The sequence below is a fragment of the Pan troglodytes genome, chromosome 1, assembly GCF_028858775.2.
Source record: "Pan troglodytes isolate AG18354 chromosome 1, NHGRI_mPanTro3-v2.0_pri, whole genome shotgun sequence".
Lineage (NCBI taxonomy): Eukaryota > Metazoa > Chordata > Mammalia > Primates > Hominidae > Pan > Pan troglodytes.
In genome coordinates this window covers 41,733,229-41,760,388 of record NC_072398.2, presented here as the reverse complement: position 1 = coordinate 41,760,388, position 27,160 = coordinate 41,733,229, and the positions used below count along the sequence as shown (strand labels likewise).

Below are 27,160 nucleotides of genomic sequence, written 5' to 3'. Positions count from 1 at the left end.
GGATGTCATGTTTTTAAACTTAATTTTTCTTTTCCTTTAAACTACTGTGTGGACTTTTATCAACTACTGTTTTATATTCACCTAATTGTGTAGTAAATATTTTAAGATAATAACCTGGAGAATTTGAGGAAAGTCAAATATGTGTGAATGTAACAAACTCTTTTTTCTTCCCCTGTTGCTTTAGGTACAAATTATTTGGCTCGACTTCTAGTTTTTGTCTTATTTCAGGCAGCTCTGTCCAGTGGAGTGACCCGTTGCCAGAGTGCAGAGGTAAGAGTTAAAAAATCTAAGCACTCAGATTGTGAGGCTGAGTACTCAATGATAAATTAATTTCTGCCCCTTAAGAATTAGCACAGTGTGTATTTGTAGCAAACCCACCTTTCAATATATGAGTGCTTTGCTAATTTTAAGACCTTTTCTAGTGATGTTCCTTCATTTAGCAGCTGTGAAGATAAACCAGCAAGTTTTCTGAGTCCCAATTCCCAAATTATAGAATGAGGATTAAAAACAAACTTAGATTTGTATTGCACTTGGTCATTTATTGTCTAACCATTACTTCTAAAGTCAAGTATGATAGGTGAAAGATTTCCGCCCCACAATTTTATGTAAGAAAATAGTGTCAATCAGAGGGTCTGTAAGACTTGACCCCATATCCTAGAACAAGTGGCAATGGAAGGCGTTTAACCCAGGTCTCTTATTTCAAACCCAGCATTTTTCTAAAATCCAGTGTTGCCTACATGCTGCTTCTTAGGATTAAAATAATTAACCGAGATAATTATCTAGCGGGGTTTTAAGGTGTGATATATTCTTATCATTAGAGAGATAAGCTTATACCGTCAAGAAGAAATACTGTGTCTGTATTTGAGAATCTTCTCAAAGAAAGATATGGTGCAGAAATAATATTATAAATGGATATATATCCAGTCAAATTTATGTCAATTAGAGACACATGTCTCTTGGAAATTGAGAGGAATAAAATACATGCAACATTTTAAAATGTAGGCTTGCTTTCTTTCCATCCTTCTCTCTCTCCACACACAATGTGCCCTCCTGCAAATGACTTCTGAAGGCCCTGTTGTCAAAATTATTGATAAGTTAAAGTTTTTGTATGTTACTAGGGGAAGAAAACTAGAGTAGATTTAGTGTAATTTATCAAGCATTTATCGATTGACACTCTGGTAGGCAACGTGTAGGGTCAACTGACACGAAGACAAATAAAATGAAGCCGTGCCATTAAGAAGCCTGTCCCTGCCACACCCACCATGTGCCCTTCTTTTTGAGATGTCATACTACTACCATTTTTTCTCATTGTAGTTGTTTTTAAATTTTTCATCATTGCTACCCAGTAGCACCTTTCCCATTTTCGTTGTCCAGTAAGAGACATTGTAAATGATAGTAAATTAAAGATAGAAAACAAGGAAAAGCTGGGCCATATCTTTTGTTTGACCCAGGCAACATGTCACAAAGTTCAGACAAACGGTCTCCCATCTGAAGCCAGTATTTTCACAAGCACCTGCTGTGTCATGAATTTGACAGAAATGCAAACCCACTTTATCTTCCTGCTTGCACATCTAGGCCACAGCCTTGCTTCCCTATCTGGTGTCTTGAACTCCATGCTGAATATTCTGATGTTCATGTTTTCCTCCTTGACTCTTCTATCCTCTCTGTGACTCAGCAACCACTGACATCTGCATCCTGTAGGAAAGAGCCCCTGTTCTTAAGCAATCCCAGTGCCTTCAAATATCCCTATAAGGCCTTACTTCTTTCAGGATCATTTTGATTTTCCACATAACTTGTTTTGACCATACCAAAAAGATTGAATGGAAAGTGAATTCTTAAACAATGTACTGCTTCACCTCAAGTATGTAGCCCTAGACTATAAACACATGAGGTTGCTTCAGTGTCCATGCGTGAATATGGATACGAAGAAGGAAAGAACAGTGGACACATTCACTAATTGTCTATAGTTATACAGAAAACAGAGGTGCTGCTAGTTTACCTCTGAATAGAGCCTCACTGTCAGAGGACCTGTTTGCTTATCTCTCTGCCAATGTTTTCTTTTTCAAAATTTTAGTTGACTGATGGTATCTGCTAACCTAGAATCAATCCCTGCTATATAATGACTATCATGCCAGACCCTTCTCTTTATCTTAACTCCCCACATCTCATCCCTAAATCATTGTGCTTTACCTCCTCAATCTGTTTTTCAAACTTGTGTTTTGCTCTCCATCTCTATATTTCTAGCATAGTTTATTATTCCTCCTGTGGACTATTGCAATTAGGGCCACCCCTAACATTTTCAGGGCCCAGGCAAGAATATAAATGGAGGTCGCTGGCCTAAGACCCACCTTGTTTCAAATAGCCCTTCCTCTTCCCACACTGTATGGGTTCTCTGGTGCACATAAGCGGACAACTCAGCCTACATACCCAAGTCATGTCCACCACATCCACCATAACTTGTATCCACCCTCTATTGTCTGTTGGGTTAGAGGTGAGTATATCAGCAGGATAGACCACGCTCAAGAACATGGACCAGTGGGAGGGACCCTCTCAGGCCCTGGAAGGGGTGTTGGCACAGGGAATTCTGGGTGCTAGTTCCTGGAGCATGTTCTGGAATGGAGGAGAAGTCGTAGGACAGGCTGTCATTGAGTATATGCTATCAGCCTACAAACATCCCACCAACAGGGGAGAAATGCATCCAGAGGAGGGCCAGAGCACAGCCTTTTAAAATGTGGGGTTTGAGGCAGCAATCTTAGTTGCCTGAGTTCAAGAGTGACACTGATAGCAATGGCCTCCTGCCTCCATTCTTTCACTCTATTAATGTTTCATCCATATTTTACCCAGAGCGATCTGAAACACAGATGTGACTTAGACATCTATTTCCTCCTTAGAGCTTATTCATATCTCCTATCACTTAAAAAGCCCAAATTCCTTAGTATAGTGTACAAGGCAGCCATGGTCTACCTACTGCTTGACACTCAGGTCTTGCCTTCATGTTTTATGCCTTATACATGCAAACTGCTGTGGTTTCCATGTACCTCTTTTTCTTCTTTTTTTTAAATTGAGACAGGGTCTCACTCTGTTGCCCAGGCTGAAGTGCAGTGGTGCGATCACAGCTCACTGCAGCCTCAACCTCCTTGGCCCAAGTGATCCTCCCACCTCAGCCTCCCTTGTAGCTGGGACTATAGGTGCACACCACCATGCCCAGCTAATTTATGTATTTTTTGCATAGACAGGGCTTCCTCCTGTTGTCCAGGCTGGTCTCGAACTCCTGGGCTCAAGCAGTCTGCCCGCCTCAGCCTCCCAAAGTTCTGGGATTACAGGTGTGAACCACCATGCCCCGCTGCCCCTTCTTTACTTAGCTATATTTTCCTTACTAAGAGTTAGTTCCCTAGTCCATCAGAAAGATTCCCAGGCTGGCTACTTCGGGATGACCCTTGCATTTTTTATTGAAATCATTTCTGAATCTTTTTTCCCACTAGCTTTTAAGACATAGGAACTATATCTTGTTCAGCTTTGCACTTCCAATTATAAAAAAATGCCTGGCGTGTGTTAGGCACTCAGAAAATGTTTGAACTGAACCAATGGTGTGTGTGTCTCTGCACACTCTAAGTTAGTGTAAATCAGAACAGCTTGTTGTTGCTGCTTGTTTTGATCCAAGACCGAAGAGTGATTGATAAATGTGCTAAGTATTTTCTGTGTTCTTAAGTATGTTTGGTGTAACATAATTTGGCATACACACATATTAAATTGCCTTCATTCTTAAAAAAAAAAAAAAGGACAACAACATCATGCCTTTAGATTATGTGGAACCATTGCATTTTTTCTCAGGGTAACTGCCAGGGAGTGGTCCCTTTTTACAGTATAACTAAAAAAACCTCTGCTTGTATTTATTTTGTAAGTTCAGCTGCTCAGTAAGATTGTTTTGAGTGAAGTCTCTGTGAGTCCATATGTGCTAAAAATTTTTACTCTAGAAGTCAAAATGTAATCCTGACATTTAAGATCTCTGCTGTATCCAAAATGATCTGTACTTAACTCTTAAACATGCTGCTTGAATTTTCAACTCCTTGCATTTGCTAGCGTTTCCCTCTTAGAGTGAAGAGCAACGCTTTCTCCGCTGTTCTCTCTCAAAAGCATGGTACATATTAGGTTTAAACTCAAGTTCTATTTCCCTGCCCAAGTCTTCTCTGACTACACTGCTTTCATCTCTAAAATCCTGCAGCATTCACTTTTCCTAGCACCGTTTTGATATGCACACATCTTACTATAATTTTTCTTTTACATACATGTTCTGAATCTTATTATTTCTATGAATTGGTCTCAAGGTTAGCATTTGTCTTCTACACCATTTGCATTCAAAGCTCCCACATACTACCAATTACTTAATAGGCATTTATAAGCATCTCTTGTTGGTAATGCTGAATTTAGAAAAATGATATTTTGATTTCTTTAAAATATAATCTTTAACATGTTTTGATCTTATTTGTAAAAATACTTTACTAGTTTTATTTATTTAAAAGATGTTGGAATTGTTTTTTAAGAAATTCATTGTCCAGCACCACCACAAATTGACAATGGAATAATTCAAGGGGAACGTGACCATTATGGATATAGACAGTCTGTAACGTATGCATGTAATAAAGGATTCACCATGATTGGAGAGCACTCTATTTATTGTACTGTGAATAACGATGAAGGAGAGTGGAGTGGCCCACCACCTGAATGCAGAGGTAATCACTTTGGATAGTTATATTTTTGCTTTATTCTTACCCTCAGGTCTATATGTGGGTTGCAGACATTCAATGAACCCCCTAAGAAAAAAATGTAAAATGTTTACATATACATATTTGTATTTTTCTGTGGGACACAATTTTTCTACAGCTTCTCAGAAGGGTCTATGGCTTGTATACACACACACACACATACACACACATATTATGATGTGTATATATAAAATAGGCCTCATATTTTTGGCAAATTTGCTTACATTTGCTGTTTTATACCATGTTGCTTTCAGTAAGTTAATATAGGTACTTTGTTTATACAAAGAGATATAAAGTGGTTTATTGGAGGGAGAATCTTAGATTGAAGGCTCTAGATAGTGATCATACCTGTTGCAACAACTGGGAAACTCTTGCCATCTGTTGACTTCACTGAATTAACATTCAATTCTTTTCTGCCTCCAGAATTTCTATTATTATCCATTCTCCTTCATCCTTCTAGACGTTTTTCTTTCAATGTCTTTTTATACCCAGAAGGTACTCTCAGAATCCTTCGAACTGCTTTTTAAATATATTTTAAAAGAAATATTTAGAAGATCAGTGAAGCTGGACTAAACATTGCCTAGTATCAATAGGTGGCGTTTAAGTAGTGGTGAATACCAACATGACTCAAGCATTTGAGTATTTACTTTTATAATTATAATTGAAATTTTATTAGTATGAATTTTAAAAATTCCTTATTAAAATAGATTTTTATTATAAGTATTATACATAGACATAATGACATAATATTAAAGCCAGGGAGATGAGTACAAAATGGGAAGTGAAAGTCTCTTCTCTATCACTAGTCCTACTTGGAGAGGTAACAATTTTTTACAAATTCTTTTGTTTTATTCTAGAATATAAATAAACATACAAATATTTTTTATTTATTCTATCAATGGTGTGGGTATTCATTTATCTAACCAGTCCTCTATTGATGGCAATTTAGGTTTTTTGTTCTAGTTTGGTTTTTTTTATGAACTATTATTACAAATGATGCTATAATATTCTTGTACATCTGTCACTGCACATGTATGCAAGTACATTTGTACAATAAATTCCTTGTAGTATAATTATTTATAACAAAGGTATGTGAATTACATTTTTCATACCCGTTAGTAGCACTGCTTTTTAAAAGACTGTACCAATTTAGTCTCCCACTGATACAACATCATTGTGGTGTTTGCACGTTTAATGATAATGATTGTTAGGGAGATTTGACAATGTAAATGGTAAAAATTTTTATTATTTGAATTCATTTAATTATGAAGTTTAGTGTGTGTGCTTTTTAAATTTGGCCATTTGATCCAGTTCATATTTATTTTTCCGAGTTTTATTAAATGATCAGTTATTTAGAGCTTAAAAAACCATATGGAAGTACCCAAGTAGGTCATGGCAGGCTGATGCTTCCATTAAAACGACTATAAAATCTCAATAGATTACCAAAAAATTATATTTTTTAAGGCATAAGATACAGCTGTGGAAGCAACAAGTTCTGAATGAACTAAAATTCCTGGGGGCAGGTGGTGAAGACAACCCATCCTGATGTAAGGCAGTTTTCCCTAGGGACCTTTGCTGATTCTGAACCTGGACTAAGGATTCACCTTGACCCAGACAAAAGACCACTTCTAGGAAAGAGAAACCAGCAAAGCTTTAATGGTTATGGAGGGATAGGGTAATACACTGGAAATTGAGGCCCTCAAATGCAGAACCAATTTTTCCTAAAGGCCATTTGCAAATTTTGGGGCTGCATGTGAGGCTGGGAAGGTTGACCCAGAGCTTCTAAAGTACAAAATGAAATCTCTCAGAACCTGATGGTATTTGGATAGCATATACCCACCAGAGGAACAGGCTTTTATCTAGCATACCACAGGTCTCCCCTTTAGCACATCTGTGCTCATTTTGAAACTGTATAGGGAAGGACATTAGATGCCTGGGAGAACTCTGAAGGACAGACCTGGATCTCCTGCCATCTTCCAAAGGTGAAACAACAAAAATCCGCCAGGCTTTCAGTCAGAAGCCCGGAAGGGCCACTCCCAAGGAACGGAGGCAAGAGCAGAAGTAGATGGAGTCTTACTGAAACTGAAACCCAGCTCAATTCCTAATAGGTTGAAGACATGATTACCTCAATGCAGTCTGCTTATCAGAAAGGCATATCATATCATCCGGATGTTTTATATACAATGTTTGGCATACAACAAAAGACTGTTAGATATGGAAGGAAGCAAGAAAATGTGACCAAATCAAGAGAAAACAAAACCAAATAAAGAATATCCAGATAATTGAGTTAGCAAATGAGAACCTTAAAATAACTGATTAACAAGTTTAAGATGATAAAAGAAAAGAGAACTTCAGTTGGAATCTGCAAAAATGGAGTAAAATGAATATTCTACAACTGGAAAATATCTGAAATTAAGAACACAATAGATAGGTTTAGCTATTCAGGCAGAGCAGGAAACAGTATTAGGAACTGAAAGATTGGTTAAAAATACCCAAACTGGTGCACAAAGAGAAAAAGGAATGTGAAATATAGATAAAAGTTTGAGACATTTGAGACATGTTAAACTGTGCTAACACGTTAGGAAAAAGAGAAAGTGAAACAAAAAGGAAGAGGGGAAGGAGGAGGAGGAGAAGAGAAATAGGAGCAGAAGAAATATTTAAAATGATACTTACTCAGAATTTTCCAAAACTGATAAAGTACATTAGCCAACAGATTCAAGAAGCTCTCTGACTCTAAGCTGAATAAAAATAAAACCACTTTAGCAAAAAATCTAACTCTAAGCTGAACAAAAATAAAACCACTCGTAGCAAAAACAAACAACAAAAACTTCAAAGAAGCAACAGTATAACTGATTACTGCTCAGCAAAAAATGATGCAAACCAAAAGACAATAAGAAGAAATCTTTAAAATACTGTAAGAAAATTACTGTTCACCTAGAATTTTATACCCAATTAATATATCATTCAAAACTGAATGCAAAATAGAGATGTATTCAGACAAAAACCAAGAAAACTTTGCACTAGCAGACCAAACATGCACAGAATGAGAAACTAAAGGAAATTCTTCAAGTAGAATGAAAATAATACCAGGTAAAACATGAAAATACAAAAGGAAATGAACAGTGACAAGGATAAATGAATACTGAGTTTACAAACAGTGAATGTAATGTCCTGTGGGGTCTGAATTATACATAGAATACAAATGCACAATAACAATGCGAAAGGCAGAAAGAGGTAAATTCATTTAAAGGTTACACAGTTCTAGCAGTACTGAAAAGGTGGTAAAAGTGATAGTTTGCGTAATTGACTTATAGTCTAATAAATATTGTGATCTCTAGGGTTGCTACAAATGAATGACAGAAGAATACATAAATCACAAGCTAATAAAAGAATAATAATGGATATTTAATCCAAAAGAGAACAAGAGAGAGAGAAGCAGAAAGGAACACAGAATAGATGGGAGAAATAGAAAACTAATAAGGTTGTTGATATAAACCCAAGTATGTCAGTAATTATGTTAAGTGCAATTTGACCAAGATTGTCAGACTTAAAAAGATTTTAAAAAGAACCTAGTTCTTTACTATTTACAAGAGACACAGTTTAATTACAAGAACACAGAATAGTTGAAAGTAAAGGATGGAAAAATATACCATGCAAATATTAACCCTTCAAAATAAGCTGACACAGTTACATTAATATCAATGTATATTTTAAGATGAAACAGTTCATAATGATAAGGAGGCCAACTCAACAGTAATATATCATAATCTGGAATCTATATGTACTTGATAAAATAGCTTCAATCTATATGTAGCAAAAATGGACAGAAAAAATAGACAAATACACACTCATAGTTAGAAAATTCCACACCTATCTCAATAGCTAATAGGACAAGCAACCAAAAATCAGTGAGACTAAAGATCTGAGCAACAATTAAACATATATACATATGAGACCATTGAATCTATTAGGACCGATGACGGGTATGTTTTTTCAAGTGCGCATGGGATATTTACCAAAATTGACCCTATGCTGGGCTCTAAGCTACAATACGTTGCCAAAGATTGAAGTTATTCAGAGCATACCTTCTAGCCACAGTGGAATTAAACTAGATGTCAGTAACGAAAAGATAACTAAAAAATTAACTTCTAGGAAATTTAAACTCTAAGGTAGTATATACATTCTCTGGATCAAAACTGAGAACTAACTTGATAGAACAAAGAATAATTTAGAATAGTTTCTATATAGGAGGGTCTTAGAATGAAAAGTTCATAAAAAAACTTTACTTATCTTAATAATGATTATCATTGTTTGAGTGCCTGCTAAATGCTGTTACCTGCTAGGCGTTTTACTCAATTTATCCCTTATAGCAGCCTGTGAGATAGGTTAGGAGGCAGAAAAAAATGACCGATACCATCTGAGTTCCTAGGGCATCCCGTGTGTGATGGGGCTGGCAACAGTCATCCTGGATGATGTAATCTCTTGCTTCAGGGACAGACACTGTGAAATAGCTTACTCAATTATTTCCCTTAATCCTTCCTCAATAATAATTACTCAATCTGTTCTGCTTTTATCCTCATTTTACAGATGAGGAAACTATAGCTTAGAAGGGTTAGGGACTTGCTAGAGCTCACTAATACGTGGTGAAATCAGGCTTCGGCACTACCCAATACTGCCTCAACAGGGGACTTTGTATAAGTGACCCAATGGCAGTTGGGCTCTGAAGACTGAAAAAGTTGCTCTGCTGTTAGATTTATGCTTTTCAGAATATGTTCTTAATGAAAGTGTCACCTGACTTGTTATCTAGTCTGAAATCTAAAGAGGAACTGGTGTATGGAAAGTTGGTAACCAGCACAAGAGAATTAAAAGGAGTTATTTTTACTCAGACTCAAGTATCACTTTAAACAAGACGTGAAACAAAACAAGTTCTCAGGCTCATTAAGGTTAAGTGATAGAAAAGGCTGTGACTGTCTCTGTTGGCTTAGTTGTTCTAGAACAACATCCTGTTGTTCTTTAGTATTAGCACAAAAGATAATTTGGGAGACAAAATAGAGATGTGCCACAGAATAAGATCACTAGTGACTCTTTGATTTGTTTATTTCACAAGAAGCAGCTTAAGCACCTCAGTATACTTTGGTATAAGTCTTCTTTAGTTACCCATAGGTATAATTTATATCAAAGCAAACGCAACTTAGAACTTCAGCTCCTTGAGAAATACTCAATAAGAGTTGGTTTCCTGAAAGTCATACCTAGGTGTTTGTGGGGAGAGAGAAAGGATAGCCACAGAGCAAGCAATGGCTAAGAATGTTAATGTGGCCAGCAATATTTAGCAAGGTTTCTCAACCTTTTCTTTCACAGGAAAATCTCTAACTTCCAAGGTCCCACCAACAGTTCAGAAACCTACCACAGTAAATGTTCCAACTACAGAAGTCTCACCAACTTCTCAGAAAACCACCACAAAAACCACCACACCAAATGCTCAAGGTACAGAGACTCCATCAGTTCTTCAAAAACACACCACAGAAAATGTTTCAGCTAAAAGAACCCCACCAACTCCTCAGAAACCCACCACAGTAAATGTCCTAGCTACAATAGTCACACCAACACCTCAGAAACCCACCACAATAAATGTTCCAGCTACAGGAGTCTCATCAACACCTCAAAGACACACCATAGTAAATGTTTCAGCTACAGGAACCCTACCAACTCTTCAGAAACCCACCAGAGCAAATGATTCAGCCACCAAATCCCCAGCAGCAGCTCAGACATCTTTCATATCAAAAACCCTATCTACAAAGACCCCTTCTGCAGCTCAGAATCCCATGATGACAAATGCTTCTGCTACACAGGCCACACTAACAGCCCAAAGATTCACCACAGCAAAAGTTGCATTTACGCAGAGTCCTCCAGCAGCACGTAAGTCCACTAATGTACATTCCCCAGTGACTAATGGTCTCAAGAGTACACAAAGATTCCCTTCTGCTCATATTACAGCAACACGGAGTACACCTGTTTCCAGGACAACCAAGCATTTTCATGAAACAACCCCAAATAAAGGAAGTGGAACCACTTCAGGTCAGTTGACACTGTTCAGGTTTACTGAGTATGGATCTAATGTGCTATGGTGGAAATATGAACTTGACCAAGATTGCAGGATTAAATAGTCTCTAATTTATTGTAGCCAGGGTTTTTCATACTAATACTTTTTACTTTATTTGGAAGCGGACTTGGATTGTACTAGGGCAAATCTTTAAAAAAAGAAACATTTACAATAATAGAGAAAAAGACTGTGGCCCCATTAAAAAAATGCTAAATTAAGATTGGTAAAAAAAAAAAAAATTCTGTTTTCTGTAGTAGTTTTAGGGAGTCAACGAATTATTCAAGACCCCTTCAAAGAACCAAATATGTACTGTCCTTAAGGCTGAGTCCTGGGTCTGGTTCATTGATAGAGATCCATCCCTCAAAGCATGCTAAGGAATCTTCCCGGATTCCCTAGAGTTGCAGATCTGCTAAAGCATCTCAATAGTGTCGTCTAAGTAATTGAAAATACAGAGATCCTTTCAAATAGTTCGTATTATTACAAGGCTCTATAAATGATGGGTTCTCAGTGGCACCAAGTAATTGTGTTTTATCTATAGTTTTACCCATTATGACCGTATTTTCAAAATGATTTTATATATTTCATAATTGTTACCTTGAAGCCTATTTTGCCAGCACCTGGATATTTTTAAGAATTTAAACATTATGGATGTTATCATTAAAGTTCCCTTAAAACATTTCCCCAGCCCATTTTTCTCCCTCTAAGGCAATTACTGCCCTGAAACTGATGTGCTTACTTCCTGTCTGTTTTCATTCTTATACTCCATGTTTCCATAAGTAGTACATAATAATGTTTCATATTTTTAAAATAATTTACAGAAACTGTGTATGTTTCATTACCTTTTAGCACTCAGCATTGGTTTTGTGGCTTACATTGATTAATTTAGATTTACTATACTAATTTTAATTCTTTATGTGGTTTTTTTACTTCTTTACAATTTTATGACATCTCTTGGTCCAAAATTTCTAGGTTGAACACGTCCAGTTTTTAATAGGGCAAGGCAAAGAGAAATAAGCATCACTTATAAATTTGTTATAGAACTAACTTTATTGACATATTTCCTTCTGTAAAAAGTATAAGATAATTTAAGACATTTAAACTGAACCTGATGAGTCAATTATAATATATCAATATTTGGGATCAAATTTTACTCTTAGGTACAATTAATTTACTCTTTCAGGGCACAATATAAAATGCCATATTTAACTCTTTTTTTTTTAATTGAAAAAAAAATTGTAGCCACCACTTACTGAGTATATACTATAGTGATATGTTCCGTTCACCTTCTATTTGATGCCACTCGTCTGTACCACAACCTTGCAAAGTATCTTCAGATTGATTTTATAGATGAGGAATTAGAGGCTTAGAGATTAATTCATCCAGTTCATATCCAGTGCACAGTTTAATCCTGCCCTTTTTCTGCTGAGTAATATTGCTTGTTCTAAATGGCACTCTTGAGTCAATGTGTTCACCTCGCTTAGGAGAGCAGCTTATTTATTGTTATAAATATGCTTATCTGAAAGTAAATTTATTTTTGCAATGCCCCATCCATAGTCATTGAAAGATATAAATAATAAGGTGATATGGCATTTTTGAGTTTTGATATAGTCTGTTAAAAGGGACTTAGTCATCTTATAGTTTCTTGTTAGTAGGATTGGATCAGCAATTATTTACTGTTTAAGTTTTCAAACATGTTTCTTGCCTTCAAGTCTTATAACCAAATTTAAATGGCATTTGTTTTGGTAGTCAATAACTCTTTATCATAATTTATATTTACAGTGTTGATTCTGTTGAACAGGTATAGACAGTAATGTTTACATTCTACTTGATTAAGTTAATAATGTGTAATTGTTTTTATAAATTTATAATTATTTCATTTATGGAAATTTGAGTTGCTTTCGAGTTTTCTAGTGTTGTTTATTGATAGTATATGAAATTGCTAGCAAATCAATGACTTTAACAAATTTTTGTTGTTAATCCTTTTTTTCCCCTTCGTCTGTAGGTACTACCCGTCTTCTATCTGGTAAGTTTGGCTCTCAGGCCATTAAAAGAAATTGTTTTCACTGTGGGATATACAATCCATATTCCTGGGAGATAATATTGTCTTCTTGTTTTTAAAAAAATGTATCCTGCAATTTATTTTTAAACTTTTTAGTATGGAAAACTTTAAACGTCACTCAAATAGGGAAAATAGTACAGTAAATCCTCATATACTCGCTCGGATTCAGCAATTTTCAACTCATGGATACCCACTTCACCCACACTCCCTGGATTGTTTGGAAGATAATCCCAGACATCGTATCATTTCCTTCATAAACATTTCACTAAGTAACCTTTATAAAAACATAACCACGTAGCATACCTAAAAAAATCCAGTAATTCCTTAATATCAGCAAATATTTAGTCAATATCCAAACTTCCCTGATTATCTTATAATTTTTTAATTGATACATAATGTTTTATATATTTATGAGGTACGTGTGATATTTTGTTACATGCATGGACTGTGTGATTCTCAAGTTGGTATTTGGGGTATTCATCACCTTGAGTATTATTTTTGTGTGTTGGAAACATTTTAGGTCCTTTCTTCTAGTGACTATGAAAAATATATCACACATTATTGCTAACTATACTCACCCGACTCTGCTATTGAATATTAGAATGTAATCCTTCTATCTAATTGTATGTTTATACCCATCGGCCAAAGTCTGTTCATCCTCCCTCCTACTCACACACTTTTCTCAGCCTCTGGTATCTAACATTCTTCTCTCTACCTCCATGAGAACTTTTTTAGGTCTCACATGTGAGTAAGAGCATGTGATATTTGTCTTTTTTGCTTGGCTTATTTCATTTAATATAATGGCCTCTAGTTCCATTCATGTTGCTGCAAATGACATGATTTTATTCTTTTTATGGCTGAATGTATTTCATTCTATATATGCTAGATTTGTTTTCTTTCTTTTCTTTTTTTTATTTTTATTTTTTTTTTGAGACAGATTCTCGTCCTGTCACCCAGGCTGGTATGCGGTGGTGTGATCGTAGCTCACTGCAGTCTCGAACTCCTGGGTTCAAGCGATCCTTCCACTTCAGCCTCCCAAGTAGCTGGTACTACAGGTGTGTGCCACGACACCCGGCTAAGTTTTTGAAATTTATTTTTTGTAGACACAGAATTTTCCTATGTTGCCCAGGCTGGTTTCGAACTCCTGGCCGTAAGCGATTTTTCCGGCCTCCCAAAACGTTGCGATTATAAGTGAGCCACTGCACCTGGCCCCACATTTTCTTTATCCATTTGTACATTGATGGACACTTAAGATGATTCCATATCTTTGCTATTGTGAATAGTGCTTCAATAAATATGTGAATGCACATATCTTTTTGATATATTGGTTTTATTTTCCTTTGGATAAATACCCAGTAGTGGGATTGCTGGATCCTAAGATAGTTATATTTTTTTATGTTTTCAGGAACCTCCATATTGTTTTCCACAGTGGCTGTACTAATTTACATTCTCACCAACAGTATATAAGATTTCCCTTTTCTTCACGTCCTCACCAGCGTCTGTTATTTTTTGTCTAAAAATGGCCATTCTAACTGAGGTTAAGAACTGATAGCTCATTGTGGAGCTTGATTTGCATTTCCATGATGATTAGTGATGAGCAGTTTTTCGTATACCTGCTGGTCATTTGTATGTTGCCTTTTGAGAAATGTCTGTTCATGTCTTTTGCCCACTTTTTAGTGTGATTATTTGTTTTTCGCTAGTAAGTTGAGTTCGTTGTGTATTCTGGATATTAGTACCTTTACAGATGAATAGTTTATAGATATTTTCTTCCATTTAGCAGGTTGTCTCTTCACTCTGTTGATTGTTTCTTTTGCTGTACACAAGCTTTTTAGTTTAATATGGTCCTATTTATTTTTGTTTTTATTGTCTATGCTTTTGAGGTTTTAGCCATTAAACCTTTGCCTAGACTAATGTCCTGTAGCGTCTTCCTGATGTTTTCTTCTAGTAATTTTATAGTTGTGGATCTTATGTTTAAGTTTTTAATCATCTCGATTTGATTTTTGTACATGGTGAGGGGCAGAGGTCCAGTTTCATTCTTCTGTATTTTCCCAGCACTATTTATTGAAGAAGGTATCCATTTTCCAATGTATGTTCTTGGCACCTTTGTAAAAAAATCAGTTAGCTATAAATATGTGGATTTATTTCTGGGTTCTCTATTCTGTTCCATTATTCTGTGTGCCTGTTTTTATACCAATACCATGCTGTTTTTGGTTACTATAACCTTATATTTTGAAGTCAGGTAGTGTGATGCTGCCAGCTTTGTTTTTGCTCGGGTTGTGTTAGCTCTTTGGACTCTTTTGGTTCCACAATCATTTTAGGACTTTTTTTTTTCTATTTCTGTGAAAAATGACATTGATATCTTGATAGGGGTTGTACTGAATCTTTAGATTGCTTTGGCAGTATAGTCATTTTAACAATAATAGCTCTTCCAGTCCGTGAGCATGGGATGTCTTTCCCTTTGTGCCCTCTTCGATTTCTTTTATCTATGTTTTGTAGTTTTCCTTGTAAGGGTCTTTCACCAACTTGGTTAAATCTGTTCCTAGGTATTTTATTTATTTTTTTAGTCATTGTCAATGGAATTGCCTTCTTGATTTCTTTCTCAGTTTGTTCATTATTGTATAGAAATGTTATTGATTTTTGTATGTTGATCTTGTATCCTGCAACTGTACTGAATTTATCAGATCTAAGAGTTTTTGGTGAAGTCTTTAAGGATTTTTTTTTACATATAAAATCATATCATTAAAAAAGAGGGACAATTTGACTTCCTCTATTCCAGTTTGGATGCCTTTTATTTCTTTCTTTTGCCTGGCTGCAAGTTAATGAAATGAAAACTTGGTTCTCTATGAGCCAAATGAAACTTGGTTCTTCAATGAAATGGAAACTAGGGCTTACAGCATTATGTTGAATAGAAGTGGTGAAAGTAGACATCCTTCTCTTGATCCAGTTCTTAGAAGAAAGGCTTTCAGCTTTTCCTCATTCAACAGAATATTAGCTGTGGGTTTTTCATGTATGACCTTTATGATGTTAATATGCTTCTTCTATGCCTAGTTTGTTGAGAGTTTTATTGATTTGTATGTGTTGAATCATCCTTGCATCCCTGGTTGAAATCCCACTTGGTCTTGGCATACTAATATTTAGATGTGGTGTTGGATTTGGTTTGCTAATACTTTGCTGAGAATTTTTGTGTCTATATTCATCAAGAGTATTGGCCTGTGATTTTGTTGTTCTTGTTGTGTTCTTGTCTGGTTTTGGTATCAGGGTAATGCTGGCCTTATAGAATGAGTTAGGGAAAGTTTCCTCCTCTTCAGTTTTTTGGAATTGTTTCAGGAGAATTGGTATTAGTTCTCTTTTGTATGTTTGGTAGCATTTGGCTTTGAATCCATCCAGTCCTGGGCTTTTCTTTGTCAGGAGACTTTTTATTACAATTCAGTCTTACTACTTATTATTCGTCTGTTCAGATTTTCTGTTTCTTCCTGACTCAGTCTTGATAGGGAGCATGTCTCCAAGAATTTATTCATTTCCTCTAGGTTTTCCAGTTTGTCAATGTATAGTTGTTTATAATAGTCTCTGATATTTTGTATTTCTGTGGTATCAGTTGTAATGTCTATTTTTTCATTTCTGATTTTATTTGGGGCTTCTCTCTTTTTTTCTTGGTTAGTCTAGCAAGTACTTTATCAATTTGGTTTATCTTTTCAAAAAAACAAGTTTTCACTTTATTGTTTTTAGTCTCTATTTTGTTTAGCTCTGCTCTGATTTTTCTTATTTCTTTCCTTCTGCTAATTTTGGGGTTGGTTTGTTCTTCCTTCTCTAGTTCCTTAAGATGCATTGTTAGATTATTTATTTGAAATCTTTCTACTTTTTTGATGTAATCATTTATTGCTGTAAACTTCCCTGTTAGCACTGCTTTTGCTGTGTCTGATAAGTTTTGCTACACTGTTGCCATTTCTATTTTTTCAAGAAATTTTTTGTCTAATCCTGAATTTCTCCCTTGACCTAATGGTCATTCAGAAGCATGTTGTTTAATTTTCATTTATTTGTACCTTTTCCAAAGTTCTGTTGTTATTAATTTCTAGTTTAATTCCATTATGGTTTGAGAAGATACTTGATACAATTTTGACTTTTTCAAATTTATTGAGACTTGTTTGGTATCCTAACATATGTTCTATTCTGGAGATTGTTTCATGTGCCATTGAGAAAATTCTGTAGCTATTGGGTGAACTCTTCTGTTAGTGTCTGTTAGGTCCATTTGGTCTAATGTGCAATTTAAGTCCAATGTTTCTTTGTCAATTTTTTGTCCAGATGAGCTAATGCTGACAGTGGGATGTTGAAGTTCTTAACAATTATTGTACTGGAGTCTATCCCTTTAGATTGGACAATATTTGCTTTATATGTTTGGGTACTCCAGGATTGGGTGCATACATACTTAGAACTGTTATATCCTCTTGCTGAATTGATCTCTTTGTCAATTATATAATGACCTTCTTTGTCTCTTTTTACTGTTTTTTACCTAAAGTCTGTTTCATCTGATATAAGTACAGCTACTCCTGTTTGTTTTTGGTTTGTGTTAGCATGGAGTATCTTTTTCCATCTCTTTACTTTCAGTCACAATGTGTTTTCACAGATGAGATGACTTTTTTGAAAGAAACGTATAGTTGGGTTGTGTTTTTGCATCCATTCAGCCAGTATACATCTTTTAAGAGGAAAGTTTAATCTGTTTACATTCAGGGTTATTGATATGTGAGGAATTATTCCTGTCATCTTATTAATTGATTTCTGGTTGTTTTGTTCCTTTTGTTCTCTCTTATTATTGTGATGTAGAGTTTTTCTTTCATAACATTTTAGTCTTTTCTCTTCTTTGTGTGTTTGCTCTACCAGTGGTTTTTAAAATTTCTGTGTGTTTTCATGATTGTAGATATCATTCTTTCTCTTCTGGGTATAGCACTCCCTTAAGCATTTCTTGTAAGCCATCTCATGGTGATGAATTCCATCATGGTGATTAATTCCATCAGCTTTCTTTTGTCTGGGAAAGACATTGTTTCTCCTTCATTTATGAAGGATAACTTTCCTAATCCTTGGTTGGTAGTCTTTTTCTTTCAGCGCTTTGAGTATATCATCCCGTTCTCTCCTGGCCTGTAAGGTTTCTGCTGAGCAATCCATTGTTAGTCTGATGGGTTTCCTTTATAAGTGACTAGATGCTTTTCCCTTGCTGTTTTTAGAACTCTCTCTTTCACTTTTGACAGTTTGAGTATAGTTTGTCATGGAGAAAACCTTTTTTTTTTTTTTTTTTTGGTTTTGAGACAGAGTCTCATTCTGTCACTCAGCCTGGAGTACAGTGGCGCAATCTCAGCTCACTGCAGCCTCTGCCTCCCAAGTTCAAGCGATTCTCCCACCTCAGCCTCCCGAGTAGTAGCTGGGATTACAGGTGTGTGTTACCACACCCATCTAATTTTTGTATTTTTAATAGAGACAGGGTTTCACCATGTTGGCCAGTCTGGTCTCGAACTCCTGACCTCAGGTGATCCACCTGCCTCGGCCTCCCAAAGTGCTGGGATTACAGGCATGAGCCACCGCACCGGGCCAGAGAAGACCTTTTTAAATTGTATCTACTTGGTGATCTCTGAGCCTCCTGTGTCAGGATGTCTACATTTCTTGTTAGACTTGAGAAATTTTCCTCTGTTGTTTTAGTAATAGATTTTCTAATCCTTTCACTTTCTCTTCACCTTCTGAGACTCCTAAAATTTGAATAGTTGGCCACTTTAGGGTGTCCCATATATCATGTAAACTTTGCCCATTTTTTTATTCCTTTTTCCTTATTCTTATCTGACTGTGTTATCTCAAAAGACCTGTCTTCAAGTTCTGAGATTCTTTCTTCTGCTTGATCTAGCCTATTATTGATGCTTTCAAGTATATTATGTATTTAATATTTCATCAAGTGTATTATGTATTTCATCAATAAATTATTTCCAGAAGTTGTTTGGTTCTTTTATATGTATCTTTTTTTGATAAACATCTCATTAATATCCTGAATTGTTTTTCTGATTTCTTTGTATTTTTTTAAAACAAATTTTAAAGTTTGTATCTCACCTCCCTGAGCTTTTTTAATATCACAACTTTGAATTCTTTTCCCAGAATTTTGTAAATTTACTTTTGATTGGGATCTGTTGCTGGAGAATTATTGTGTTCCTTTGGTGGTATCATATTTTCTTGTTTTTTCATGTTTCCTGCATCCTGAAGTTGATATCTGTGCATCTGATGTGATATTTGCTGTTTCTAATTTTTCAAATTTGCTTTTGTAGGGGAGGACTTTTCCTGAAGATGTATTTATGGTGTCAGTTAGGTGGGGCACTTTGGCTTTGATTCTGGGTGCATGCAGTAGTGTAGTTTCTGTATGACTTTCAGCTGTAAATATCATCAGTGGTATCTGTCATTTCCTCAGTACTTTAGGATGCAGTTACTAGTGGAGATTTGCTAGGGAATAGGATGCCATGTGGGCCCATCTTCGGACCCAAGTGTTGGCAGTGGTGGGCTGAGTTTGCCTGTCCTTGGGCCCAGGGTGATGTTGCTGGCACCAGTGTTAGCAAGCCCAATCAGGCCAGTTATTGGGTCTCCAGGTGGCTCACTTGGGTGCCAGAAATGGCAGGTGACCTGGTTCTCAGGCTACTTGGCAGCAAGTGGGGGCATGGGTGATGGCAGTAGTAGTGGTGGGACAACCCTGTGGGACACAAGCAGTCTGTGCCAGTGTTGGCTGTGGGTGCCGTGATTGGGTGGATCAGTTTCCAGGTCTGCAGGTGGCTTACCAGCTGTGATGTTAGTGGCAGGTTGAGTGGGCCTGACTTCAGACACCAGGAAGAGTGCTCAGCTGCTATTGGTGGTGGACTGGCTGAGCATCCGGGTACCTAGATGGCAGGCTTGTGTACTGAGAGGGTGAGGCTGGGCCAGATGGACTTGTCCTCAGGCCTCCCTGTGGTGCATGTGAGTGCTGGCTGTGGTAGGAAGAGGTAGAGTATTCCTAGGCTACTGGTGGAATGCTTAGGTGAGGACAGTGTGGCTGTGCTGTGGACCAGCTACTTGGGACAGCAGTGTTGTTTTCAGTTGGGAGCAGCCACAGAGAGGTGGCTGGGGCACATGCAGTTTGCTCATGCCTCACACCAAAGCAGCCAGCAGCAGCCATAGCCGCATGCATTGGAATTTGTCCTCAGGGAACCAGAAAATGCCTGGCTGCTCCTCTATTGGGGGTGTCAGGTCGCTGCCAGTGGCTCCTGCTTTGGCTCAGGCAACAGTGGCCACAGAGCAAGATGCAGTCTGGGAGGGGCTGGGCTCTCAAAATAGTCTTGTGCTGTGGCTGCTTAGGACTCAGTGGTTTGTAGTACTCAGTGTGAACTTACTCTCTGGAGTAATGCCATCACACTGTCTCCAGGCAGCTTCCTATGTTAGATCTAGGGCCTACGAGAATCAAGGGACTCCTGTAGCTAGGATTGTGGGAGTCTTCAGAGGGAATGTGGACTGCTGGGGTTCTCTCACTTACTCTTTTCCTGCATTAGGGAGTCTCTCCAGGCTTCCAGGCAATCTCAGCCAAACAGGCTGCCTTGCTTCTGTCTCCTTCCTTGCTTTGGTGCATCCTGTCACTAGTTTGTTAAATTCTAGTGTTCTCTCTTTGATGATCTCTTCAAAATGTGATTATGTAATTCCTGCTTAGGTTTCTCTCCATGGAAGAGGAGAAGACCAGAGGCATCTAGTCAGACATCTTGAAGCCACTCCCCATGATACTGTCTTAGGAAAACAATCAACATGTAGCGTTCATGGATACCAAAGGGAAAATGGGTAAACACTTTTTTTTTTTTCAGACGGAGTCTCGCTCTGTCGCCCAGGCTGGAGTGCAGTGGCGCCATCTCGGCTCACTGCAAGCTCTGCCTCCCGGGTTCACGCCATTCTCCTGCCTCAGCCTCCCAAGTAGCTGGGACTACAGGCGCCCGCCACCACACCTGGCTAATTTTTTGTATTTTTTAGTAGAGACGGTGTTTCACCGTGTTATCCAGGATGGTCTTGATCTCCTGGCCTCGAGATCTGCCTGCCTCGGCCTCCCAAAGTGCTGGGATTACAGGCGTGAGCCACTGCACCTGGCCAGGTAAACACATTTTTTTTCTTCCACCTTTTATTTTAGGTTTAGGAGGTACAGGTGAAGGTTTGTTACATGGGTAAATTGTGTGTCATTAGGGTTGAGTGTACATAATATTTCATCACCCAGGTAGTGAGCTTAGTACCCAATAGGTAGTTTATTGATTCTCACCCTCCTCCCACCTTCCATTCTCAAATAAGCCCTGGTGGCCATTGTTCCCTTCTTTGCATCCATGTGTACTCATTGTTTAATTCCCACTTATAGGTGAGAAGATGCAGTATTTGGTTTTCTGTTCCTGCATTAATTCACTTAGGATAATGGTTTCCAGCTGCATCCATATTACTGCAAAGGACATGATTTCATTCCTTTCTATGTTTGTGTAATATCCCGTGGTGTATATATACCACATTTTCTTTATCCAGTCCACCACTGATGTGCATCTAGGTTGATTCCATGTTAATTGTGAAAAGTGCTGATGACCATATGTGTGCATATGTCTTTATGGTAGAATGATTTTTGTTGGTTTGGGTATATACCCAATAATGAGATTGCTAGGTCACATGGTGGTTCTAAGTTCTTTGAGAAATCTCCAAACTGCTTTCCACAGAGGCTGAACTCATTACATTCCCACCAGCAATGTGTAAGTGTTCTCTGTTTTCCACAACCTTACCAACATTTGTTATTTTTTCACTTTTTAATAATAGCCATTCTGTCTGCTATGAGATGGTATCTCATTGTGGTTTTGATTGCATTTCTCTAATGATTAGTGATGTTGAGCATTTTTTTCATATGCTTGTTGGCCTCATGTATGTCTTCTTTTGAGAAGTGTCTGTTTATGTCCTCTGCCCATTTTTTAAGGGTTGGTTTGATTTTTGTTTGTTGATTTGTTTAAGTTCCTTAGAGATTTTGAATATTAGAACTTTGTTAGATGCATAGTTTGCAAATATTTTCTCCTTTTCTGTAGGTTGTCTGTTTTCTCTGTTGATATATATTTTTTTGCCATGCAGAAGCACTTTAGTTTAATTATGTCCCACTTGTCAATTTTTGTTTTTGTTGCAATTGCTTTTGGAGACCTCATCACGAAATATTTACCAACACCTATGTCAGAATGGTATTTCCTAGGTTTTCTTCTAGAGTTTTTATACTTTTAGGTTTTAAGTTTAATTCTTTAATCCATATTGAGTTGATTTTGGTATATGGTGAAAGGTAGGGGTCCATTTTCAATCTTCTGCATATGGCTAGCCAGTTATAGCATTTATTGAATAGAGAATCCATTCCCCATTGCTTGTTATTGTCGACTTCATTGAAGATCAGATGGTTGTAGGGGTGTGGCTTTATATCTGGGTTTTCTAACCTCTTCCATTGGTCTATGTGTCTATTTTTATACCAGTACCATGCTGTTTTGGTTACTGTAGCCTTGTAATATAGTTTGAAATCAGGTAGTGTGATGCTTCCAGCTTTGTTCTTTTTACTTAGGGTTGTTTTGGCTATTTGGGTTCTTTTTTGATTCCATATGAATTTTAGAATGTATATTTTTTAATTCTCTGAAAGATATCATTGGTAGTTTGATAGGAATAGCATTGGATCTATAAATTGCTTTGGGCAGTATGGCCCTTTTTAAAAATTTTGTATTAATTTTTTTTTTTTTTTTGAGACAGAGTCTCACTCTGTCACTCAGGCTGGAGTGCAGTGGCATGATCTTGGTTCACTGCAACCTCCGTCTCCTGGGTTCAAGCGATTCTCTTGCCTCAGCCTCCCAAGTAGCTACGATTACAGGTGCACACCACCACACCCAGCTAATTTTTGTATTTCTAGTAGAGATGAGGTTTCACCATGTTGGCCAAGCTAGTCTCAAACTCCTGACCTCAAGTGATCCACCTGCCTCAGCCTCGCAAAGTGCTGGGATTACAGGCATGAGCCTCCATGCCCAGCAGTTTGGCCCTTTTAAAAATATTTATTCTTCCTATGCATGAGCATGGAATATTTTTCCATTTGTTTGTATTGTCTCTGTCTTCTTTGTTTTGTATTTCTCTATAGAGATCATTCACCTCCCTGGTTAGCTGTATTCATAGGTATTTTATCCTTTTGTGGCAATTGTGAATAGGATTGCATTCTTGATTTGGCTGTCAGCTTGAGATTGTTGGTGTATAGAAATGCTTCTGATTTTTGTACCCCGAAGCTTTACTGATGTTGTTTAACAGTTCTAAAAGCTTTTGGGCAGAGACTATGGAGTATTCTAGGTTTAGACTCATATCATCTGTGAAGAGAGATAGTTTACTTCCTCTCTTCCTATATGGATGCCTTTTATTTCCTTGCCTGATTGCTGTGGCTAGGATTTCCAGTACCATGTTGAATAGGAATGATAATAATGGACATCCTTGTCTTGTTCTGGTTTTCAAGGTGAATGCTTCCAGCTTTTGCTCATTCAGTATGATGTTTGCTGTGGGTTTTTCCTGGCGGCTCTTATTATTTTGTGGTATGTTCCTTTGATGCCTAGTTTGTTGATGACTTTTAACATGAAGGGATGTTGAATGTTGTCAAAAGCCTTTTCTACAACAATTGAGATGATCATGTGGTTTTTTTGTTTGTAGTTCTGTTTATGTGATGAATCACATTTATTGATTTGGATATGTTGAGCCAACCTTGCATCCCAGGAATAAAGCCTACTTGATCGTGGTAAGTTAGGTATTTGATGTGCTGCTGGATTCGATCTGCTAGTATTTTGTTGAGGATTTTTGCATTTACTTTCATCAGGGATGTTGGCCTGAAGTTTTCTTTTTTTGTCCTGTCTCTTTGCCAGATTTTGGTATCAGTGTGATGCTGGCCTTATAGAATGAGGAGTCCCTCCTCCTTGATTTTTGGCATATTTTCAGTATGATTGGTACTGGCTCTTGTTTGTATGTTTGGTGGAATTTGTCTGTGAATCCATCTGGTACAGGGCTCTTTCTGGTTGGTAGGTTTTTTAAATTACTGATTCAATTTAAGAACTTATTATTGGTCTGTTCAGGTATTTAATTTCTTCCTGGTTCAATCTTAGGAGGTTGTATTTTTCCAAGAATTTACCATTTCTTCTACATTTTCTAGTTTATGTACATGGAGGTGTTCAAAATAGTCTCTGAGGGTGTTTTGTATTTCTGTGGGGTTGGTGGTAATGTCCCCTTTGTCATTTGAGTTTGTGTTTATTTGGATTTTCTCTCTCTTTATTAGTCTAGCTAGTTGTCTATCAATCTTATTTATTCTTTCAAAAAACCAGCTTTGGTTTTGTTGATCTTTTGTATGGATTTTTGCATCTCAATTTTATTCAGTTCAGCTCTGATTTTGGTTATTTTTTTTCTTCTGCTAGCTTTTGGGTTGGTTTGCTCTTGTTTTTTCTAGATCCTCTAGAGGTGATGTTACTTTGTTAATTTGAGATTTTTCTAACATTTTGATGTAGGTGTTTAATGCTACAAACTTTCCTCTTGACATTGTTCTGGCTGTGTCCCAGACACTCTGGTATGTTGTATCTTTGTTTTCACTAGTTTCAAAGAATTTCTTGATTTCTGCCTTAATTTTCAGAATGCCAAAAGTCATTCAGGATTAGGTTGTTTAGTTTCCATGTTATTGTATAGTTTTAAGAGATCTTCCTGGTATTGATTTATATTTTATGCTGTGGCCTAAGAGTATGGTTAGTATGATTTTGGTTTTTTGAATTTGTTTAAAATTGCTTTATGGTTGAGCATGTGGTCAATCTTAGAGTATGTGCTATGTGCAGATGAGAAGAATGTATATCCTGTTGTTCTTGGGTGTAATGTTTTGTAGATGTCTGTTAAGTCCATTTGGTCAAGTGTCAAGTTTAGGTCATGAATATCTTTGTTAGTTTTCTGCCTTGATTATGTGTCTAACATTGTCAATGAGGTGTTGAAGTCTCCCACTATATTGTGTGGTTATTTCCATCTCTTCATAGGTCTTTAAGAACTTGTCTTATGAATCTGGATGATCCAGTGTTGGATCTGAAAAGAGTAATAAAAACATTATCATTACTATCATTATTATTTATTGTGGTTATTTTATATTTTGAATGAACTTCTAAGCTAAAAGATTTATCTTGAAAGATTCCAACTGTTGGAATTCACTTTGTTTTAAATAGAAATAAATGTGTTTCAAATGAAAGTCTGGTGATTTAATGATCACAAAAGTGATGAGTTTAATAAATGAGTTTTTTCTCACCTGCTCAATGGCACTCAATGAAGGTTTGAAATGCCTTTTTTCCTGAAATTCTTTAAGTATTTATACCCTTTGATTTTCTAGAAAACTTTCCTTAGTCTTAGTTGGCATTCCAGCTTGTGTTAAAAAATAAAGAGGAAGTCCTTCCTTCTTAAACTGGACATATGGCAACATTTTTTGTGTGTGATTTCATATTTGTAGGACATAAACCTGAAAATTATATTCATTAAATTTATTATGTGAATGAGGTTACTCTTCTTTAAAGATAAATTAACTCTACTGCAAGAAAATTGTTTCATCAATTACACTGCAATGTAAGTAAAATGATACAGATGATCTTTGAATTTTGGAAGTATTTGATTTTTTTTTCCTATTCTGCTAAGGAAGAAAGAATGACTAATGTTACAGAACTTTCTAATTTGCCTTGTAAATGAAGCATGTGTTGTGAATTTTAAATCTATTCTTCCGTTGGCTTTGTATAAGTGTTTCCCAATTTTTTTTTGTGGGGGGCGGGGGGTGCGTTAATTCTTGCTCTCTTCTCACCAAAGACCTTTTTAGACATTTTTTTCTTGATCATCCTCCACCACACATATACTGCAAATCAGTTTATGTATCACATATATATCTGCACTCTGTACTTAAAAAAGGAAAATTTTTTTTTAACTTTCATCAGGTATCACCCCCATTGAGAATGCTTGCTTTCTGTTGGTTTTGTTTTTATTGTTTTTAAAGACAAAATCATATAGAAGAAAGAACTTAACCTCTGGAGTCAAACCAGTCGGATGTTGGTTTGAATCCTGTTTTTTTCACTTAGTAATTATTCAACCCAAGTGATTAACTTAATCTCTCTGAGACTCAGTTTTCTCATTTAAGAGATAGAGATTGTGATTCCTATGTGAAGTATTTGAAGCTTAATGTGATTAGTGGGTATGAAAACTCCAAGCACAGTCCTAAAAGTTGAATAAATATCAGCTTAAGGAAGTCACTGCATGCAATCACTATTATTTTCCTAAGCTGGATTTCTGATAATTTCATCACTCCCTCTGGCCACACCAAAGAATAAGAACAGTCTTTTATTCAGGTAATATTTACATGTTTTCTCTGTGGCAAGTACTGTACTGATTTTTTTTAATGTATTATTTCATATTCTTCTCACAACAATCTTATAATGTAGCATTTATACCCCATTTTCAGCTAAGAGAACTGTGGTTTTGCAAGATTTGTAACTTGCCTTTCACAGAGCTAGTAGGCAGTAAATAGAGGCCGATGACTAGTTTCTCTATTACCAGGTTTTTTTTTTTTTTTGGAGGGGGGACAGGGTCTCACTCTGTCACCCAGGCTGGTGTGCAGTGGTGCAATCTCGGCTCACTGCAACCTCTGTTTCCCAGGCTCAAGTGATCTTCCCAGATACTTTAAAAGATAGAAAGATGCTCATCCTAGTGACAGACCAAGAGACAATACAACCCAAATTGGACAATTAAGGTGCTATGATTCCCTACAAGTATTGCTTTATTCCCCTCTGTTGCCAAAGTCCTATACTGAGACATTCATAAGTCCCTCATGGGGACTAATAGATCAATTTAAAGAATAATAAATAAGAAGTCAGGAAATATTCAGTGAAATATAGAAAATATTTCTTCTGTAGCCCCTAACAATTGTGTACTTATTTATCCTTTAAACTTGAATATGGCATATATTACAGACTAGCCCAAATCTAAATGTACTTTCAAGAGTCTTGACTCTTAAGTAGCTATTTGAAGTTAATAAGATGTGGTTACAGGGGTCTTTATGTCTTATTACATGCCCCTATACATGACAAACTTAAGTCCCGTTATAAAGTGACATCAGTTATGTGCCTGTTATTCAGGTTTAAGTCACATAATATAATCATATAATCTTTCTGTGATACGTTTAGTCTG

General features: G+C 36.6%; 1 protein-coding gene and 1 long non-coding RNA gene across 20 annotated transcripts in view; one reads left to right on the top strand and one right to left on the bottom strand.

The window, feature by feature from the left end:
- The window catches only part of CD55 (CD55 molecule), a 48,255-nt gene that overhangs the window by 5,251 nt on the left and 15,844 nt on the right, over positions 1 to 27,160 (top strand). For 3 of the 19 annotated variants that reach the window (XM_063810066.1, XM_001166826.6, XM_016937682.4), the window contains exons 5-9: positions 185 to 270; positions 4,542 to 4,730; positions 10,122 to 10,247; positions 10,758 to 10,838; positions 12,866 to 12,886. In XM_063810066.1, coding sequence (XP_063666136.1) covers positions 185 to 270; positions 4,542 to 4,730; positions 10,122 to 10,247; positions 10,758 to 10,838; positions 12,866 to 12,886 — 503 coding nt within the window. Of the gene's footprint in view, positions 1 to 184; positions 271 to 4,541; positions 4,731 to 10,121; positions 10,867 to 12,865; positions 12,887 to 13,859; positions 14,234 to 20,618; positions 20,739 to 20,932; positions 21,048 to 27,160 lie in introns of those variants that run through there. The other 16 variants (XM_016937639.4, XM_009441399.5, XM_016937635.4 and 13 more) reach the window with 12 other exon arrangements.
- The window catches only part of LOC129138161 (uncharacterized), a 65,137-nt gene continuing 59,016 nt past the window's right edge, over positions 21,040 to 27,160 (bottom strand). Inside the window, exon 3 of the long non-coding RNA XR_008541212.2 lies at positions 21,040 to 25,027. This is a non-coding gene — a long non-coding RNA (uncharacterized LOC129138161). The remainder of the gene's footprint in view (positions 25,028 to 27,160) is intronic.